The sequence below is a fragment of the Rana temporaria genome, chromosome 6, assembly GCF_905171775.1.
Source record: "Rana temporaria chromosome 6, aRanTem1.1, whole genome shotgun sequence".
Lineage (NCBI taxonomy): Eukaryota > Metazoa > Chordata > Amphibia > Anura > Ranidae > Rana > Rana temporaria.
Window position 1 is genome coordinate 121815597 of NC_053494.1, and position 23171 is coordinate 121838767.

Here is a 23171-nt window from a genome sequence, read left to right on the forward strand (position 1 = left end):
GTATTTTAACCACTTGAGTACCAGAGCAGGAAGAAAGGAAGAAAACACAGTCATCATGCAACACAGTTTATTTTAAAATCCCTTTAAAACTCCCATCCCATACTTTATGCTCTTACATTAAAAAGTGCCCAGACCGACACCAGCTCGACTTGCATATCTGGGTATTTGAAACAAATCCACCATCAGCTAATTCAGTATGCTCCACCGCTTCTCTCACCCAAATCCAGGATGCGTTCCACTGACAGATCGGTTGTGACGTCACTCTGCAGTCCGCGGGTGTCAAGGCAGCAATCTGACTTCTATGCATTTCACTATGATAGCGTCATCAGGGAATCCGATAGCTGCCATTTTCCCAAAGACCTTATACCCGCTGCTTGCTTGCTATTGGTCAGATGGAATCTCTCCCATACTGCTCAGAAGACATTTGAAAAACACATTTCTGATGAAAAATACTAATGTACAAAACCTTTCTCAATCTCCCCTACTTGTTATATCCCCCAAATAATGTGAGTCGGGTTGATCTTGCTCTTTACAGAACGCGGTATTACAAAACAATTATTCAAAAACATGTTATCTAATATATATATAAAACATTCCTCAAAGAATCTAATACATAGTCTTCATTTAAAACTTAATTAACTATACCATTTAATTCTCATCTATCAAGCATTCTCTACAATACTTCTCACCTAGTCAAAAACCCTATAAGTCCTCTTAAAGGCCATTTAGTGTTTACAAATGGGTATTACACCCCCTCTAATTCAAATCCCCATCATCTAATAACTAACAAGCTAAATATAACATAATATCAAAAATAATTTGGGAAACCATTTAAGAACTATATCCAAATTCAGACCCAAAGGATTTAAAGTATTAAGACGATAGATCCACTGGGTTTCATTTGGGAAATCTGTTTCCACATGTTTCTCGATTTTAATACTTTTTTGATGACACAAAGGGGTTGATTTATTAAAGGCAAATAGACTGTGCACTTTGCAAAGAATACCCAAATCATGTGCAAGGGAAAAAAAATGATCTCTGGAGAAACTGCTCTTACAGAGTGCAACTGCACTTTGCAAAGTGCACAGTCTATTTGCCTTTAGTAAACCAACCCCACAGCATTTGATATTAAGTGTATGTATAGTTTTTCACGGTAACACTTGTAGAGGAATAGTGCCTACCTTGAATGTTTGCTTTTATTTTGTCAAGGTTTGTCATTGTTTTACAGGTGCACGCAAATGTAATGCCGCGTACAGACGGTCGTTTTTAGTGATGAAATAAAACGACGTTTTAAATCATGAAATAAAACAACATTTTTGAAACTTCATTTTCAAAAACGACGTTACCTACACACCATCGTTTTTTCAAAATGCTCTAGCAAAGCGCGGTTACGTTCAGCACTCTTTTCCATTGAAGCTAGCTTCATAACTTGCTTCTGAGCACGCGCGGGTTTAAAAACGTTGTTTTAGGCCTCATACAGACGGACGGACTGTCCGCTGAAAACGGTCCGCCGGACCGTTTTTAGCGGACATGTCCGCCCGGAGATTTCTGTCTGATGGTTGTACACACCATCAGACAAAAATCTGCGCGTACACGATACGCGGTGACGTGGCCGTGCCGTTGCGGCAACGTGCGCGGCCCTGGATGTTCAATGCTTCCACGCATGTGTCAAATCACTTCGACGCAAGCGAGGGATGGCGGCCAATCAGACATGTACGGTGAGTCTGTACAGATGACTGAACATGTCCGACGGACAGGCTTCCAGTGGACATGTTTCTTAGCATGCTAAGAAACATTTGTCCGCCGGAAATGGTCGGCTGGACAAATGTCCGCTGGAAACCTGTCTGGTCGGCCGTACACACAACCAAACATGTCTGCTGAAACTGGTCCGCGGACCAGTTTCAGCAGACATGTTCGGTCGTGTGTACGGGGCCTTAAACGTCGTTTTGCCCACACACTATCATTTTAATTGACACAAAAAACAACGTTTTGAAAAATGACACAAAAAATTCAAGCATGTTCGAATTTTGTTTTGTCGTTTTTCAGAAGACATAAAACTACGTTTTCCCACACACGGTCATTTTAAATGACGTTTTTAAAAACAACGTTTTATTTCATCACAAAAAACGACCGTCTGTACGTGGCATAAGGCTTGACCTGTTGGGTACTTGGCACAACCTCATCTTTTATATTGTACCAAACATTGTGTAATATATTGCCATAATGTAACCTAACATTACCTACCTATTAGGCCTAAAGCCAGCTGCAGCATTTTCATTAGCAGGGATGAGCTCAGGTGTGTTTGAACCCTAGTCTGAATGCACCTGGGCTATCCTCCTCAGAAGCTGTCACTGCACACTGACAGTCATAAGTGAGCATCACTTTCCTCGCCCCACAGATGCACATATACTCACCCTATGTGCTAAGGATACAGTATAATCATTTTAAAGTGGTTGTAAACCATTTACAACCACTTTAGCCTACAGGTAAGCCTAGATTAAGGCCTACATGCAGGTGCTTGAAATATCTCCCAGACCTGCACGGTCTAGGAGATATTTGAAAATCGCCGTAGGGCGATTTCTCCTGCGCATGCGCCAGAGTTAGAAAGGGTGCGCTGTGCTGTTTCTATCTCGGGTCATGCCGTTAAAGGCGACGCCTGCGCGCAAGAGCGACGTCACGCGACTCCAGCCAGTCACAGTGCCGGAGTTCGCAGCCCCGGAAGGAAGAGGGGTGAAGAATGGCCGCTCACTACTAGCGAGAAAGACGGGGACATTGCGGGCTTCTCCTGCACGTAAGTGTCACATAATGGGCTACTATGCGATGCATAGTAGCCCATTATGCTTTACCTTTTCAGGGAAACAAAGAGGAAGTAACACGCATCAGGGTTTACTTCCTCTTTAAAGTAGCACCTTTTTACAGCAGAAGGGTCAGCAGGGTAAGTGATGTAGGGCCAGAGTGTAAGTCGGGCATCAACAGGTAACGTACTGTTAAGACAGTTGGTCCTCTATGTCCTTCCAAATATGCCAGGACTATTTATTGAAGGGTTGGGGCCTCCTAGCCCTGCAGATTTCGCTAACTGCAGCAAACAACCCAAGCCTTTAGAGTAATCAGAATACATTTCTTGGACATTAAACTTTTTCATTTTTAGCAAGTCAAAGGGTTGTCATGGTGAACACAGGAATAGGTTTATTTTTCTAGGTATTAAAGTGGTATAAGGCTTTGACAGGCTTTTGTTTAAATCACCATCACAGTACCTGTGGCAGTAGACCCCTCCATTGTAGCATATTTTGCCAACATCTACAAAAACAAATTGTTTCAAGTCTAGGAACATGATGTTGTTGTAGAGAGTATATGTTAATAGGAACATTAAATAAGAATGTGTAGACTACAGGCGCCCATGTATTACTAATAACCACCATAAGCATATAACAGTATTTTTGCTATATCTTTTAATACTGATGGGCACAGTATTAAAAGTATCAAATTCCCTGACTGAATATTTTTACTCAGCCAGCACAAAACTTAAAATAAAATAAAAAAATCCTGCTGACACTGCTGCTTGGCTGTCTACAATACACTTCCTCTACTGTGCTATGGAACTTTCTGCAGAACAGGAAGTGCACTTTCACACCCATCCGATGGAGACACACAAAGCTAAGGTAAGTGACCTTGGACCTTTTCTCTTTTTTCTACATCCCAGAAGACCTGTTTCCATCCTTTCCAGATCATCCTGCCAGACTTCCATCTGTCAAACCTCTTCAATTAACATTTAAACACACATCTCTATGTCCCAAAACAAACACAATCTGTATGCTGTATTAGGTTTTTTTTTTGTAATATGCTACAACAAAAATAGTTCCCAGTGTCATTCCTAGAATCAATCAACTAGTGTGATTTTCATTTAGGTTATTTTTTCTTTCCTAGAGATGCAGAAAAAGCTTTTTAAATGAACATTTTCTGTATGCGTTTGGAATAAATGCATTCATGCCGTATTTAGTTTAAGAAACATATTTTATTTTATAAGGCTAATGCCGTGTACACACGATCGGTTCGTCTGATGAAAACGATCTGATGGACCATTTTCATCAGACGAACTGATCGCGCGTGGGCCCCATCAGTTTTTTTCCCATCGGTGAACTTGTTTTAAAATTATCTGATGGTTAAAAAACCGATAGAAAAAAATGATCGTCTGTGGGGAAATCCATTGGTTAAAAATCAACGCATGCTCAGAATCAAGTCGACGCATGCTCGGAAAGCATTGAACTTTTTTTCTCACCACATCGTTGTGTTTTACGTCACCGCGTTCTGACAAGATTGTTTTTTTTAACTGATGGTGTGTAGGCAAGACTGATCAAAGTCAGCTGCATCGGATATCTGATGAAAAAATCCATCAGAACATTTTCATCGGATGAACCGATCGTGTGTACAGGGCATTACAGTATTACAGTGGGGATCGAAAGTTTGGGCACTCCAGGTAAAAATTTGTATTAATGTGCATAACGAAGCCAAGGAAAGATGGAAAAATCTCCAAAAGGCATCAAATTACAGATTAGACATTCTTATAATAATATCCTTTGTATGAAAGAAATTTGTATCGTGTATGACCGGCTTTACTTTAAGTCAGTATTTGTTTGACTGGGGTTCATGGCCAGACTATCTAAAGTATGTTTACATTTAAAGTCAGTAGGGACTTGACAGCAAGGCTCCATGCACACTAGCGTTAAAGCTAAAAAAGCTGGAAAAAAAATGCTGATAATAGCTTTTTGTAGTAGGATTTTAGCAGTTTAAGAGCATTTAGGAGCACTAGCGTTTTTTTAGAATTTTTTCAGTAAATGAAAAAATAAATAAAAAAAGAGGATGTTTGTTAGTAGCGTTAAGGAGCGTTTCTGCTGACAAACGCTCCAAGAAACAAATATTGTACCTGCTGGGTGTCTATAGTTTGCCTGTAAAAAAGTCTTTGAGAACCCGGGTCTTGCCCGTGGGAACATGTAAAAAACGTTTTAAAAATGGTTGTTTTTTCAGGAGTCCTGCTCCTGAAAAAAACAACCGTTTTTTTTAACTTTTTTCCATTGATACATGTTCCCTGGGGCAAGACCCGGGTTCTCAAAGACGTTTACAACAATAACTTGCATATTAGGCTTTAATATTAGCACTTTTGAATTCGAACGTTCGAGTCCCATAGACGTCAATGGGGTTCTAAATGTTCGCGCGAACGTTCGGTCCGTTCGAAGGTTTTGGTGCGAACCGAACGAGGGGGTGTTCGGCTCATCCCTATTGAAGAGTTACTACTACTTTCTAATAATACGGTCACTTTAAAGTGGTACCTCTAAGACAGTGGTTCTCAACTACTGTCCTAAGGACCCACTAACAGGCCAGGTTTGCTAGATAACTGAAATACATCACAGGTGATATCATTTGCTGCTCAGTGATTGCAGTATTCTAGTCTGCATCTCCCTAAGGTAATACTTAAAATCTGGACTGTTAGTGGGTCCTGAGACAAGAGTTGAGAACCACTGCTCTAAGGGCTGTACATGCATGCAGTGATGTACTATATTTGAAACCCTACTTCTACACTACAAAACAACTTTTGGTAAAAATCATGAAATTTAATCGAAATAATGTGTGCTAGTTTAGTGACATATCAGCAATGCTTAATCCAGGAGTACTGCAAGCCCAAGCTGTGCAATGATGTCTCCCAAGAGGGCAGGTTTATGACAGTCTGGGCTCATATCAAGTGGATACAATTATGAATTGAAAGAAGATGGCCATCATTCAACCTGGAAGACTGGTAACATCTATTGGTGGAAAGGGGTTAATGCAGGGGGCAGCTCCAGAATGAATATGTGTATTACAACAAAAACTGCTGCTGTTATTTTTACTATTCCTGGACCATTTTATTGTTTTTGTACATTAATTGTTTAAAGAGGAACTTGACTCTCTCCTTTCTTGCGTTACCTTGTATGCTGGGTTCACGTCAGAATTCTAGGTGAGAATGGTGGTGGGGTGGGCCTACCAGGAAAAAAAAATAAGATCGTAAATAAACCAGACTCACATTGACCGGAAGACATACAGATATTTGGAGCAACAGTAAGATGTGTTACAGGACTCCAGTTGTTTCTTTGCAAGGGGCTCCCTATAGTTTATATCCTCCAGTGGGTGGAAGCTTGGGCTTTGTCTTCTGTATTTTTTCTGTTCTTTAATAATTTCAGGTGACCCTGTTTCCTTCATGAAAATAATATCATAGGCAGGCGGCAACAGAAGATACTTACCTGTCCAGCAGGCAGCGAGTCAAATCTTCCCTTTCCCTAGGCGATACTGGCCACATAGCTACCTATTTGCAGGAATGTCATATAACGTGTTTTCTGAAGCCTCTTGTAATTCTTCCTGCCGGCTGCTCCAGAATTGTGGTGTAGCGGTTGGCAGAAGGAACTGCACAGTGTGCTACATGAGGCTAGTATCTCCTCAACAAAAGGAAGGCTTGAATTCCCACCCACTGAACAGGTGAATATTGATCTTTTTTCTTTTTCAGCCTGCTCTTGACCATTATTTTTCGTCTCATATTGAGGCTGTGAATGCCTACCTACTTTTAAAAATGCTAATTACCAATATTTTTTGTCACTGGCTCAAGACAAACATGCAGATCATAATCTACATGGTTGTTTTAAGTCAGGATTTAAAATCTGGATACTTATTTATCTCAGTGACTTAGAAAGTACAGAAGCCATTGGCGACAACTGGGTCTCTTGTACTTTCAGGAGAAGTCAGCATTGGCAGCCTCCATTCTAAAGCCTAGTACACACGATAAGAGTATCGGACAAATGATAGTCAGTTTTATTTTGCATGCTAGTCTCCATATTGAAAACTAATAGGTCACTCAAGAACAAAAATTCTCGTACGACATAATAAAAATTTGTAAGTGATGTTATGTATTTGTATTGTATTTTCGGACGAAAACTGTACTGATTACCGGTAAATTAAAATCGTATGATCTTTAGTGTCTGTCCCTTCGGAAAATTTTGTGTGAAAGTTGTGTACTAACGATCAGATTATAATACGATTGCTTTGAATGCGTTTTTTTTTTGTACGATATTCTGATCGTGTTTACGAGGCTTTACTCAAGACAGGTTTTTTTCAGGCCCTATTTGCACCATTGAGCTGGTAAAACACGTTACATTCTTTGGTGCGCTGAAGTGCCATTTACTTTACCATACCCTGTGTTGTAGTAATCTTTGATAAAAATAAAAATGCAGCAGGTATGGTTTTGTGATGCATTAGGCTGTCTATTAAAATGAATGAGCTGCCAATTTATGTTGAGACACAACATAACGCACTGCAGTGGACCTGACCAGTGTGATTGGGTGGCTGTTTCTAAAATGTATATATTTTGTCTTTTAAGTTGGCATAGCAGTATAATGAACAAAAGAAAAAAGGGTTGCGCTAGAAAAAAAAAAGGAAGTGTGGACTCCTCAACTTCCAGCTGGTCCTCACCGGATTCATGCAGGTGGCTATCTCCTCAAAAAGCACTCCGCTCTAAAACAATCAAAATGTCATCTCCACAGCTTCAGTTGCAGCTGAAACCACCAATGCATTCAGAAGAGCAAAGTTTCAAGCTCTCTGAAGCAATGTATTCCTTGCAAACATGTATAAAAAACGGGCTCTTCTGTGTGCTGTAATCACAGTGCGGTCCGGTCTCAGGTGCATCCAGGCTCACGGGTAGGCAGAAGAGTGTAGAAATTCATCCTGTAGTAATCAGGAAGCCAGCCAGAACCAGCGTGGAACACAGACGATGACGTCACAGGAAGCGGAACCAGAGAGAGCACCAGGGGAAGGATAGTATGAGGCAAACCACTGAGAATCTAGGCTACGGGCTCGGAGCCTTCTGCTCCTTCCTAACGACTTTTCTTTCATCCTTTTCATCTTTTCACTGTTTGGATGATCTTGGAATTGGACAATTTTTTCCACTTTTATGTTTGAATTTCAATTTATTGTCCATCCATATGTTATCAGTTGTATCATTTAAAGGGACTGTTTATTAACTTTTTTCACTTTATTCACTTAATACATTTAATATCCATTTATATGATACCAATCGTATCATTTATAGAGACCGTTTAAAATATTTTTTCACTTTATTTATTTAATATATCTAATATCTATATTTATTTAGGTATTTATTCATATATTTATACGCACATTGGTCAGGTTGTGCCGTTTTTTTTTTTTCTAGCGCAACCCTTTTTTTTTGTTTTTTATTTTGTTGCATGTATATCACATGTTTTTTTAGGTGTTGCAGCTTGAGTTATTAATTTAACATTTTTTCATTTATCAATTTCGTATTTCATTTATTTCCTTAGCGCAATATATTTGCCCCTTGTTGATTATAGCAGTATAATGGTAAGAAGCCAAAGAGCTGTACACCATTAAAATAGGTATATATAAAAGACCAATTTGCTGTGTAATGTTGAAATCAATCCCCTCTTCTATATAGGCATTTGCATTGTAAAAGAAATTCTGCACTCTCTACATTTATTAGGCCAGATTCAGAAAGAAGTTACGCTGGCGTATCTATTGATATGCCGCGTAACTTCTAGGATGCTCCGGCGTATCTTTTTTCTGTATTCAGAAAGCAAGATACGCCGGAATTTTGCTAAGATCCGACTGGCGTAAGTCTCTTACGTCGTTGTATCTTAGTTGCATATTTACGCTGGCCGCTAGGTGGCGCTTCTGTCGATTTACTCGAGGAATATGCAAATTAGGTAGATACGCCGATTCAGAAATGTACGTCCGCCCGGCGCATTTTTTTACGTTGTTTACGTTAGGCTTTTTTCCGGTGTAAAGTAACCCCTGCTATATGAGGTGTATCCAATGTTAAGTATGGACGTCGGGCCAGCGTATAATTTTCAGTCAATTACGTCGCTTGCGTAAGTCGTTCGCGAATAGGGCTGTGCGTAATTTACGTTCACGTCGAAAGCATTGGCTCTTCGCGGGTTAATTTGGAGCATGCGCACTGGGTTACGTTCATGGACGGCGCATGCGCCGTTAGTCAAAAACGTCAATTACGTGGGGTCAGCCTTCATTACCATGCAACACGCCCACTACATGGATAATTTGAATTCCGCGGGCTTACGCTGGACCACATACGCTACGCCACCTTAACTTAGGCTGCATTCACACCTGAACGCGGCGTATTGTACCGCGATTTGCCACGACAAATTGTGGCGTTTTGTCCCGCGATTTGCCGCGACAAAACGCGTCGTTTTTTAGCCTAAAATACGCCGGAGGGGTGATTAAACATTGTCGGCTATGCCGAACGCCGCAGCCGCCTGAAAAAAAGGGTCCAGGACTTGTTTTGAGCTTCAGGCGTACGGCGTTTCGGCGTTCAGCGTGGAGATGTGAACCATCTCCATAGCCGACAATGTTAAATCACCCCTCCAGCGTATTTCAGGCTGCAATAGCGTCGGGAGTCGGGGGCGTAAAAACGCCTAGGTGTGAATGGAGCCTTAGGGCACAGGTTCTTTCTGAATACAGAACCTGCCTCACTAAGTTACGGCGGCGTAGCGTATCTGAGATACGCTACGCCCGCACAAATTTACGCCAGGCTATTTGAATCTACCCCACTGGGCCAGATCCACGTAGATAGGCGTAACTTTAAATGGGCAAAGCGTATCGTAGTTACGCTACGCCGCCGCAACTTTGAGAGGCAAGTGCTGTATTCACAAAGCACTTGCCTCTAAAGTTACGGCGGCGTAGCGTAAATGTTCCGGCGTAAGCGCGCTTAAATCAAATGAGGAACCGGGGGTGTGTTTTATGTAAACTAAGCCTGACCCCACGTAACGCGCGCATGCTCAGTATCACGTTGATTTTTCAAATTAAATTATGCCCGCTCAATGCCTAGACGACGTAAATGTAATTTATGCCCTATTCGCGAACGTTTTACGCAAACGACGTAAACGGAAAATTTAACGCTGTCCCAACGTCCATACTTAACATTGCGTAGGCCTCATAGACCCAGTGGCAACGTTACGCCAGAAAAAGCCTTACGTAAACGATGTAAAAAAAAGCGCCGGGCGGACGTACGTTCTGAGAATCTGCGTATCTAGCTAATTTGTATACTCTATGCGAAAATCAATCTAGCCCCCATTCAGGCGTATCTTGTTTTGTGGATACAAAACAAAGATACGCCGGAGCATCCTAGAAGTTACGCGGCGTATCAATAGATACGCCAACGTAACTTCTTTGTGGATCTGGCCCACTGTATTTATTTGTTGTCCATGACCTTGTTCTTCTTCAGTCTACCTCATTTCAGCAACAATGTAAACTTTATGTAACTATAATTACAATAAGAGAAAGATTCATTTTTATAGAAAAGCATCTGTGTATTCAAAAGCTTGTAGCTGCTGTTACAGCGGCTCTGACATGTTTTCCCCTTTTATTTCGTGCATGTTAACTGATACTGAGCAACTGAAGATCACTTTTTTTAATCATTCTCATATGATTGAAAGATTAAACAGATTCTTGACCTGAGAGGAACCTTGACAACAAAAGGATTCTTTTCAGTGGAATGTTCTTGCAAGATGAATTCCAAGGATTGCTTTAAGCATCCTGTGCCAGACATATACACCGAGGTCTATTGTGTGTGTGGAGTCTGATGCAATGGTTCTGTTGTATATACAAAAGTTTACCGTATTTGCACTTGACCTTATAAAAAAATAAAAGCATCATATAATGAAAGGTGTATTGTTTAGAAGTTTGTGTTGAGTTACAGTTCTGCAGAGAATTAAGGTCTTCGTTTAAAAAAATAAGCGATACATGTATACTAAATCATATTAACATTATCCTTTAAAGACTAGAGAGGATTCTGACTGTATACATTAACAAAATAAAAATCTATTTATTCATAACTGAATAAAAAATGTGTCCTGTTTGGCAAGTTAAAACATTGACATAAGTGGCTCACCACTCTTTCGTCCAGTTGCTTATAAGGGCTCATGCCCATGCACATGGGCATGAAAAACCCAGGTAAACTTGCACTATCGAAACATAGAAAATTGATGGCAGAAAAAGACTGAGTAGTCCATCGAGTCTGCCCATTTTTTTTGTTTGTTTTTTACTTTATTGTCTATGTTTGTCCCAAGCATGTTTGAAGCCATTTACTGTTGACTGGCTCATTACCTCTGATGGTAATGTATTACAAGCATCCACTACGCTTTCAGTAAAATAAGCTTCCTCCTGTTAGTTTGAGGTCATGTCCCCATTTTCTTGATTTTGGTTTCATATTGAAAAAACTGCCCTCCTGAACTCAACCTCTTGATGTATTTAAAGGTTTCAATCATGTCTTCCCTTTCCCTCCTTTCCTCCAGACTGTACATACTGCATGAAGTTCCTGGAGTCTCTGTCGATATGTTTTATCCCCCAAACCTTTCACCACTTTTGTTACCCGTCTCTGGACTCATTCTATTTTATTAATATCTTTCTGTAAGCAAGGTCTCCAGACCTAGAGACAGAGGGCCAGATTCACAAAAGGGATACGACGGCGTATCTGCTGATACGCCGTTGTATCCCTGTTTCTATCTATGCGACTGATTCATAGAATCAGTTACGCATAGATATCCCTAAGATCCGACAGGTGTAATAGTTTTACACTGTCGGATCTTAGGATGCAGTACCGCGGCCGCCGCTGGGGGGAGTTTGCGTCGTAAACCAGCGTCGGGTATGCAAATTAGCAGTTACGGCGATCCACAAAACTTTTTCCCGTCGTTACGTCGCCGCAAGTGTTAGTTTGCCGTCGCAAAGATAGGGCACCTTTTACAAAGTGTAAAAGTACTCCACCATGTAAAAGTATACCCGTCTTTCCCGCATCGCTTTTTAATTTTTTTTCAAAAAATTTTTTTCCAGGCGCAAGTCTTTTTTTCACGTCACGATTCACAAAACGTCGGCGCGTCGTAATTTCGTGCAAAGCACGTCAGGAAATTTGCGTCGGGAGCATGCGCAAGTACGTCCGGCATGGGAGCGCGTCTAATTTAAATGGTACCCGCCCCATTTGAATTGGCCCGCCTTGCGCCAGACGGATTTAGGATACACCGCCGCAAATTTCCAGGTAAGTGCTTTGTGGATCGGGCACTTAGACAGAAAATTTGCGGCGGTGTAACCTAAATCGGTTACGTTACGCTGCGCCCGGGCTACGTGAATCTGGCCCAGAATTCTAAATGAGGTCTCACTAAAGATCTATATAGTGGAATCGGAACCTCCTTCCTCCTGCTGGTGATTCCTCTAGTGATGAACCCTAGAATTCATTTCGCTTTTCCCTCTGCCTGATCACACTGTTTGACATTTTGGAACCATCTGAAATAAGTACCCTCAAATGTTTTTCCTCTGTAGTGCTGGCCAACACTTCACCCCAACTGTTGTACTCTCCCAAGTAATTATTTTTCCCTAGATGCGTTATTTTACATTTAGAAACATTAAACTGCACCCTCCACTGCTTTGACCAATCTTCCAGCAATGCCAAATCATGTTCCATGTTACAGACACCTCCAGGGATGTCAACCCTATTACACATCTTTGTGTCATCAGCAAAAGTACATACCTTGCCCAACAACCCATTAGTTATATCATGTGCATCACTTAAATACAGATTAAATAGAACAGGACCTAGTACAGAGCCTTGTGGTACACCACTATGTACAAGACCTTAAATAAAAAAAATAGACAAATCTTTATCTGAGGTTCCACATAAGGGGGCAGATCCTCGTAGAATTGCATGGGCGCAGCGTATGGGAGATACGCTACGCCGCTGTAACTTACTTTTTGAAGCTTCGAATCCACAAAGAATTTGCGCCGTAAGTTACGGCGGCGTAGTCTATCTCTCATGGCGTAATGGCGCGCAATTCAAATGCGGCGAGTAGGGGGCGTGTTTCATTTAAATGAAGCGCGTCCTCGCGCCGAACGTACTGCGCATGCGCGCCGTCCCTAAATTTCCCGTTGTGCATTGTACTAAATGACGTCGCAAGGACGTCATTGTTTTGATGTGGACGTAAATTACGTCCAGCCTGATTCATGGACGACTTACGCAAACTAATTAAAATGTTTAAAATTATACACGGGAACGACGGCCATACTTAACATTGCGTACGCCACCAGATAGCAGCTTTAACTATACGCCGAAAAAAGCCGACTAGAGACGACGTAAAGAATGCGACGGCCGCTTGTACGTTCGTGGATCGTTGGAAATAGCTAATTTGCATACTCGACGCGAAAAACGACGGGAACGCCACCCAGCGGACGCCGAAGAATTGCATCTAAGATCCAAAGGCGTACGAAGACGTATGCCTGTCGGATCTAACCCAGATGCCGTCGTATCTTGTTTTGAGGATTCAAAACAAAGATACGACGCGGGAAATTTGAAAGTATGCCGGCGTATCAGTAGATACGCCGGCGTACTCTCTTTGTGGATCTGCCCCAAGGACTTTAGTTTATGCTGCATGCATGTAAACATTTTTGATAAGGCTTATAAGCATACAGCACAAATGCATCCTATTTCTGACTTAGCAACTGAAGGATGCTAGATACCTTCCTTTGAAAGCCACCTGAATCCAAGCAACAAATGGACACTAGGCAGCAGAAACAGCTTACATCCTACAGCAGGGCATTTACGCTGTACTGCTATACACATGTAAGTGCTGCTCAGACATAATAAGCATTCAACATCCAAAGCACTTTTTATGAAGTTTCTGCCAGCAAGATGCTGCATGCCAGTTGCCGTATTTCTATATGGCCTTGCACATGTAACCAATGGTATCATGTAATTTCTTATTTTTTAGAACTTTTCTTATATATCAATATTAGTAATACAGTTTATCCCAGTTACTAATACTGTTCTGGGTATCTCAATAAAATGACCCTTCCCTTTGCTGTCCTATCTAACAGCACTTGTGTATAGAGGCGGTTGCATGCTTTGCATTTCTCTCTGCCCTGGAACAACTTTGGAGAAAACCCAGAGTACAGCTCAAACTCAGTGAAAAATCTACTGAAGTCAGATATCCATAGCAGCAGAATATGCCTGTGTAGTAAGTCTGTCTGGATACAATTACAGAATCCCTACTTTACAGATTCTCTGCGATAAATTTTTTCTAATGGGCTCCTCGATACTCCCTAACTTATGAAAATAACAAACATATGCTGTTTTGATAACACTGCACACCATTGCACCGAGCATCTACTGGACATCTCTGCATTGTGATACACTATAGTGCAGGGATGTTTTTGCTAGCTGTATATTTGCACTGGGGGCTATGCAGAATGAATGACAACACATATCAATAGCTTGTTAACACAATACAGAGAAACCAGCATTAGGGTTCATTCTGCAAATATAGTAATTTATTAGTTTTGTTTTGTTGGGGGGTTCTTACTCTTCTAGTTGATTTTTTTTTCCATTCTATAATACCGAACAAAAGGTGCCAGAGCATGCAAAGATGGGTAGCAGTAGCCAAAACTCACGAGTAGACTGAGTTAAAAAATCATGGCAGGGAGAGTTCCCTGTTGGAATATATCTAAGGAAAAAAAAAAAAAACTCCACCTATAACTATCTGACTTTTGGGTGGAATGACCCTTAAAAGAACAAGCTTTCTAAAATAATCTGCTTGTTTTAGTTATTGTTTAATTAGTGTGTTATTATGTTGAAGGAACTACTTTGCCAGACATACAGACATACAGTATATGCACCTATGATTTCATAAATGTGATTTCCTATCAATAACAGCGACTATAAAAGGTTATCTATTTGGTCTGGTGGAATAGTCCATTGAGTAAACAAAAGTCATTGAGAGAGCCAACAAATCAGTAAGTGGTATGCCAATAAATGTTGCCATGCCTGCATGTTGCCTTGAAATAGTATACAATGTAATTTTGTGGAGATTTCCCCCCTAAGGACATGCCTACAAAACAACTTCTCCTGCTCAAAAGGAACTGGGGAGGAATTCTAACCTTTATGTATTTTTAATATCACTTTCCCAGGCAGCGTGTTTCAGTTTTCCTGAATGAGACGCTGTGCTGTTAAAGCACACTAGAACTAGTATATTAGGAAGGGAATTACGGTAATGCGTTAGACAAATATTGGCCAGGATATTAGGCATTATATCCTTCCGTGCCTTAGGTCTTATTAGGTCTAATGTTCTCAAATCACCGCCAATGACCAGTGACAGTATTAAGAGCAGATTGCCATTTCCTGTAATTTGCTAGTCTAATTAATTTAATGTACTATTACATTAATTTATATTTTTATCTGGTCTTGTACGGTGCAAGCATAATGTGATGATAGATGCCAACCATAGTTTAAATTAAAAACCATAGTTTCGCACAACAAAGAAAATATCAATTTGATAGATTTGATTTGCATTTCCTCTATGACTGATTGTCTTATCTTTGATGTAAGCAAAAGTTTATTGATCCAATTGTTGTAAAACCATTTACCAAACTCCCATATAAGCATTTAACATGTTTAATGTAATTTAAAAAGTAATTTTCAATAATTTTATATCTGTATCTTCTAATAAATTATTACCTGGTGATCCTGCCATTAGGGTCATTTTTTCAGGCACTTCCTGTTACATGGTGACAACACTCCCAAATGCGATCCTGTGTTATCAATGCGTCACTTGGGCTTTCAACAGAGACTCAAGCCTTGTACACATGATAGGTTAACCAGAGGACAACGGTCTGAAGGACCGTTGTCATAGGTTAACCGATGGAGCTGACTGATGGTCCGTCACGCCTGCACACCATAGGTTAAATAACCGATCGTGTGAGAACGCGGTGACGTAAAACAAAACAACGTGCTGAAAAAAACAAAGTTCAATGCTTCCAAGCATGCATCGACTTGATTCTGAGCATGCGTGGATTTTTAACCGATGGTCGTGCCTACTAACGGTTTTGACCTATCGGTTAGGAATACATAGGTTAATTTTAAAGCAAGTTGGCTTTTTTTTAACCTATGGTTAAATAACCTATGGGGCCCACACACGATCGGTTTTGACCGATGAAATCGGTCCTTCAGACTGTTGTCCTCTGGTTAACCTATCGTGTGTACAAGGCCTAAAAGTGGCTATTTTAACAAACATTATGCAGGCTTGGTCCACTGTTTTCTCCATCAGGAAGTTTTCTCTGAGAAATGCCATGCAGTTGTCACTGGTGGAAGTGGTTGCAAAATAGCTACAGGGGATTGGTTGTACAAAGAATGGAAAAGGGTGATAACAATTATCTTATTTAAAGAGTAACTCCACTTTTGTGGGGAAAAAAATTGCAAATAAAAACAAATAATATAGCATATACAACTGTGGCACAAGTCTTATTGTAATTGAATGTTATTAAAAATGACCTTTCCTTTTCAGTCTGCAGTGTTGTCATTTTCTGTAAAATGCAATACTATACTATGTGTATGTGTACAGAACACCCCTCAGAAACATCATTTTCTGCTTATGTGATTGGCTTACTGATTCTCTCAGAAGTCTGCTTTAAGATAAAAGTCAGATTTCAGGCACCCCCTTCAACAAAAAAGTTATTTTTGGTGAGATACTCCCAATACGAAATCATGTCTAAAGGGATGCAGATTTTGCAATTTTCCTCATTAGAGCCCTGCAAGTGCAGTAGCTTGATTAATAATTATGAAACCACTCCCATTAGACTCACTTTCCAAATGGACACCGAGAAACACACAGGTATTTCTTCAGAATAACAAAAGGTAGGAATCTGCAACAAAGTTTGTTAAAATCCCTGAAATGTACATAGATCACCCAGAGGGGAATGATTTATTTATTTTTTCCAACAAAAGTGGAATTACTCGTTAAACAAAACATGGTACTCATTTATAATACGCTGTTCTTTATCAAACAAATTGTTATTCAGGTATGGTTTACATATACAGTGCCTTGAAAAGTATTCATACCCCTTGAAATTGTCTACATTTTGTCATGTTACAACCAAAAGCGTAAATGTATTTTATTGGGATTTTATGTGATAAACCAACACAAAGTGGCACATTATTGTGAAATAGAAGGAAAAAGATAAATGTTTTTCATGTTTTTTACAAATAAATATGTGAAAAGTGTGGCGTACATTTATGTTATATTCAATACTTTGTCGAACCACCTTTCACTGCAATTACAGCTGCAAGTCCTTTTGGGTATGTCTCTCCCAGGTTTTCACATCTAAGGAGTGACAATTTTTGCCCATTCTTATTTGCAAAATAGCTCAGTCTCTGTTAGATTGGATGGAGAGCGTCTCTGAACAGCAATTTTCAAGTCTTGCCACAGATTCTCAATTGGATTTAGGTATGGACTTTGACTATGCCATTCTAACACATGAATATGGTTTGATCTAAACCATTCCATTGTAGCTCTGGCTGTATGTTTAGGCCTCATATACATGGATGTTTTTACACCAGCGTTTTTGCGCTTTTTTTGCAGCTTAAAAATGCCACTCCTTGTTATTCAATGATCTCATACACACCATGGTATTTTATGAGCTGTAACAAGCATTGGCATTTTTAAGCTCCAAAAAAAAAACAGGACCAGCACGCTCTGCGGCTCCAATGCTAGAGCTGTTAAATGCCAGACGCCGGTAAAAGATGTTAAACAGGGTTTAACAGGGCTTAACGCTGTATAAACAGCATTAAGCCTCATCTGGGGTTTCTCTACCTCTATTCAAAATCAATAGTTCCCTATGGGAGAACATTGATTTGAATAGAAGTTGCACCAAAAGTCGGATTAAGATGATCCGACTTGTGGTGCGACTTGTATGCTGAGAAGAGAACCCCGCCAAAATGTAAAAAAAACATTTTGCATGAGATTCCCCCAAGACGATACCAGACCCTTTGGTCTGGTATGGATCTTAAGGGGAACCCTCACACCCAAAAAATGCCATAGGTGTCCCCCCAAGATCCATACCAGACCCTTATGCGAGCACGCAGCCCGGCAGGTCAGTAAAGGGGGGAACGAGCTAGCGCCCCCCCCCCCACCCCAAAGCACCTTGTCCCTATGTTGATGCCATTGGTTGTTGGGGTCTTCTGGCAGGGGCTTATCAGAATCTGGAAACCCCTTTTAAGAAGGGGGCCCCCAGATCCTATCCCCCACCCTAGATGAATGAGTATGGGGTACATCATACCCCTACCCATTCACCCCAAAAAAAGTGACAAAAATGACACACTACACAGGTTTTTAAAGTATTTTATTAAGGCAGCTCCGGCTCTTCTCCCTCTCTTGAGACACCATTTGACAGGCAAAGAAGAGAAACCATCAGACCTAACCCAAAATTTGGTAAAAAATGGGTATAGATTCTTTCCTTTTAACAGAGGCTGGGATGCCACAATTGGTGGGTTGGGGGCGCTTTAAAGTCTACAGTTGGGCTTTAAATCGGTTGGAACTATTGTGTTCTTTTGTGTGCCTCTGACAACACTGTATAGTGGTACACACATACCTATCACACATTTCTTCCCTTTTGTAAATAGCCATTCATCAGCGTACAATAGCAAAATTTGTAGAGGTAATTCTTCAGGGCAACAGAGGACATTTTATAGTTACTTCTTTTTTGAGAAACAAATTATCTATCTATCTATCTATCTATCTATCTATCTATCTATCTATCTATCTATCTATCTATCTATCTATCTATCTACTGTATATAGTTAGGCCAGTAGAGGTTTCTTGTACTGTACATGCAGCTGTAAATGAACACACAATTCTCTTCTTCAGTCTCGATCATCTGTAGTATCAAAGGTATTTATATAACAATGTATGCTCATCCATTTAAGAGGTTAATAGTTACTTTCTTTTTTTCCCCTCAGGATAAATTCAAAGCATCAAGAAATACGTGAAAAACAGGCAAAAGTGTTATTTGACCTCAATGCAAGTCATGCTATGGAGGATGATGATATGGACCCTAATTATGCCAAGATAAACCACTTTAAGGAGGCACCTCATGGCCATAGCTCCCAGAGGCCTTATTCTCCTACAGTGCCTAGGGCTTATAGCTACACAAGGGACCCACTTGCTCCTGCTTCAGAAAGGGATCAAGTCCAAGACATTTACGCTACAATAAACAAGAAGCAGCAGGCACAGGAAATGGATGACAGGTAATAACCACTACCAAACACATCTGATCACTTGGTCCTTGATGGCTCCATGCTCATTAAATGAAGTTGTATGAAAAATTGCATATGATTACACTTTACCTTTTATCCCTGCTGTGAGGAATCATGCCGTTTCAATTAGCCTGGGGGAAGATAGCATTTGTATCCTGGATCTAAGCTTTGCTCACAAGACTGATTACCCTTCTAAGTCTTCGCTGTAGCCGAGTAGGGAGGAAGCAGCAGTGTTTAATCCATGTGCCCATTTAAAATGGGTTAATGATTGTGAAAGCAGTCAAAAAAAAAACAAGCCTAAGCAATCACTGCTGAAAAAAATGATAAATTCCTGTTGCGTTGTGACAGAAGAACTTTCTATCTTGTGCTCCTCACACTGAAGTTGCTGTGTTACTATTTATTGATCCAGGACACAAAATGGACACGACCATGGCATTCAAATCTCTGTTATAAAATAATATTTTTTATCAGTGCATGTGTGTTTGGCTTGGACAGACATACTGTGTATTTTCATTACTTTCTTTTGTGGAATCGGAAGTGGGCTACAAACTACCACATGTTGTATTTTCTCTAACCATTAAGGTTATGAATGTTTTCAGAGAACGTATAATAAAGACAACTGTGTTGTGGAAAAGACATTCAATTTATTCACTGCCGCTGGATTGATTAGCTGCTTTTTGAATATTATCCCGCTAAGCACCCAGCCATTTGTGGATATTTATAAGCCGCCAACAAAAGCCTTGATTTTTCGTCATGATAAAAAGACTGTGCTGGTTACAAAGCAAAACAAATCACCCTTTATACCTGCGGCTTCTGAAAATCTATCTATTTTTGTTCTTGAGGGCATTCCATGCATAGAATTTGCTTGTTGTAAACTCCTTCATAAATATCTAGATAAAAACATGACAGTATTTAAAGGAGAACTCAATAAAGCTGCTCTCTGCATCTCTTCGAGAGACAAGTGTAATCTCTAAATTATATTTACTTTTGTCCTCCACTTGAAATGTGCCAGAGAAATACCTGCTTTCTCTACAGTCACAGTCTACAGTTTCCAATCCTAGAGATATTGTTTGATGTAGTTATCCCCACAAAAAATTCGGGGGCCAACTAATTCAGTCCAAACAATACAGTGAAGATTGGCAAGAAGCGTGCTGTCAGTGACTGTCCTGTAGGGGGAGCACGTTTTTCTCTGCAGCAGTTCCAGCAGAGGACACAGGGGGGACAAGTATGACTTACAGAATACACTTACCTCCTCAATGCAGAAAACACATTTGTGACGTTCAGTAAAATCACTGATTAAAGGGTGGATTTGGAAAAGCAGTAAAGAGTGCTTCATTCACTGTTTTCTCCTGTCATATTGTTATTAGTGTTATTTAATAATATACTATAAATTTTGATTTTCAGGCAAGCAACTTGCCCTCATTATCATAGATATTTGTCAATAATGTCTCAAATGGATCACAATTGGGAACAGAATATTTTTTTTAAATTGTATTGGTGATGGCCCCATTTTTTTAGCCAGTATACGCTTAAGTGTTTGGTATGTGATCTTTATGTATACTGTGAAACACAATGATAGGCCAGTCCTTTGGTTTACCAAATAGTGTATGAGGGGAGCAGTAAATATATCCACCCACAACATTAACTTTCTTTTAACGTTAAACACATTGAGGCTGCCTCATATGATCATTTATTACCAATACAATTTACTGACATAATTTCCTGAAATCTGCTATTTTTATCAATGGCCATCTAATGACTAAACCCTAATTATACTGACTTATTTATAATTTGATTCTAACATACTTTGGTGGAGGATTAATACAGGTACTAATGGAATTATTGCTTCTATATTATTTAAAAGTAAATCTAAAAGTGTAACATGGGCAGTAGATGAGCTAAGCATTAAGGTGCATGCATGCGCACATACTTTGTTCGAGACCCTAACCCCATCCTTTGCCACTCTCCAGTGTCATGAGTTGACTTAAGATCATTTGGAGCTTGTGGCTACTCCACTACGCATATTACTATTGCTAATTTCACTGCCTTGTTGAATACGCTAATTGATTAAAATTCTTATAAGATTTAAAATTTTAGTAGTGGAAGCAAACTTTTCATAGATTAAATCTGTATTTATAGGAATTAGGTAATCAGTTCATTAGGAAAAGGACATACAAATTATTTGCCTCTGTTGATTCCTATTCTATTAAGTCACTGTGCCTTTAACTGTAACATATTGTATTCATCAAATTTGTATGCTATGATTCATAATGATTTGCAGTAAAGCTAAATATGCATGTTACTTTGTTTGTGAAGTTCTATTTTCAACTGTTTCATGTTGACATCATACCTTATCATGCATGAAATGTGTTCTAAAAATTTGCTATAATTTGTCTAATTGATTTGTGGCTTTAGACTGCTTGCGTTGCTGAGTAGATTCTTGGAATCAGTGTTTGATTAGCTAATGCCTAGAAGATACTGATTGGAAGATGGCTGTCAGCATTATGATTGATTGCATTGTAAAAGACTGGCTTTTCTCTGTGAATACATTTATGTTTGTCAAATCAGCAAAATAAATTCTAGTAATATTTAAAGTGGTTTATTTGGTTATCTCTGTTTCTGCAGACAATTTGATAAAGTTGGAAACTTATTTCATACTTATGTCTAACATATACATAGTAAAAAAAAATAATCTTTCATATTTTTTAGTTGTAAATGTAATTAATGTAATTGCCATACCTATTGGCCATTAGTGAAACCCCCTTCCCCAACAAAGCCTGGCAGAAAAACTCCCCTAGGTAGCATTCCCCCATCCTGCCTTGTATCCACCCCCAGCATTGCAGGTCTGAACGCTAGCCCTCATTCAAAACCCCATCTATGCATGGTGCACTATCTCACTCTGCCTGTTGCAGCAATTCTGAGGCCAGATGTTTCTACAACAGGGGAAGAGAGAGTATAGCATGCATATTTGGAGTTTTGAATGAGTGGCTAGAGTGTTCTAGCAACAAGCATGGGCGTCCGCAGAAGTTTTTTCAGGGGGGCATCATTTTAAGGTCACCCATGCTCTACCCCCTTTTGACAATGTCATGAAAGGGAGGGCTTAGCTGTGACTCGCAAATACTTATTTTTAAAGGGGAAATGGCAGAATTTATTTCTGGCGTATGCTATGTACAGGGTGCAGATCCCAGGTGTGTGATATGCCAGTATGCATTGAACGGCTGTAAATAACCCGCCCCCTCCTCTGTTGTATAATGCAGAGCTAGACAAAACCTGTGCACACGCTTATGGTGGACACCTTGCCGATCCCTGATTCCAGGGGGGGCACTTGCCCCCTCTTGCCCCTACCGGCGGACACCCATGGCAACAAGGCAGATGAAAGAACTCTAACTATGAGTTTTTTTGGCCAGGTATTGGGGATGGGGGTGTCACAAATGGTCTACAGGTATAACAATTATATTATTCATTATTAATGTTTTTCAAAAGCTGCACATTTTTTTTTATTATCTGTTGGGGCTCCCTGACTGTAAATGCAATTTTCCTGAGAAGGCAGATTTAGCTTTTAAAGTGAACGTGTGGCCAGGCTATGTAAATTTAAGTATTTACATATTGTTAACACGCACAGCTGAATACGCTTTAAAAGGGAATGAACAGGATGAGCTAAACTGCTGAAGTAAAGGCTTGAACTACTTTAGGGTATTTTGATTCAAATGTAGCCCTATCTGTTTCCCAAAATCCTGTTGGCTTCCGTTGAACTGTCCTGCTAGAAAACCAGCATTCAATCAGCCAGCACTGAGCACTTTATTCTGATGGGAGGGGGGATGGAGTGCCCACTGTCAGAATACAATAGCAAAATGAGAGCGTTCCTTGCATCCACATCGCTTGCATAGATTCAGGGATCTGTGAGGGTTTTTTTTTTCGTTCAACCCGCTGGTTAAACAAAAAACTCTGTGTGTATACTCAGCTTAAGGGCTCTTTCACACGGGCGGCCTGTTCAGGTCCGCCTGCCAGTTTTTTAGGCGGACCTGAACAGGCGCTC

At 40.1% G+C, this 23171-nt stretch overlaps 1 protein-coding gene across 4 annotated transcripts in view; it reads left to right on the top strand.

The window, feature by feature from the left end:
* The window catches only part of PARD3B (par-3 family cell polarity regulator beta), a 1737215-nt gene that overhangs the window by 1067998 nt on the left and 646046 nt on the right, over positions 1-23171 (top strand). For all 4 annotated transcript variants that reach the window (XM_040357288.1, XM_040357287.1, XM_040357289.1 and 1 more), the window contains one exon: positions 18839-19126. In XM_040357288.1, the coding sequence (XP_040213222.1) occupies positions 18839-19126 (288 nt within the window). The remainder of the gene's footprint in view (positions 1-18838; positions 19127-23171) is intronic.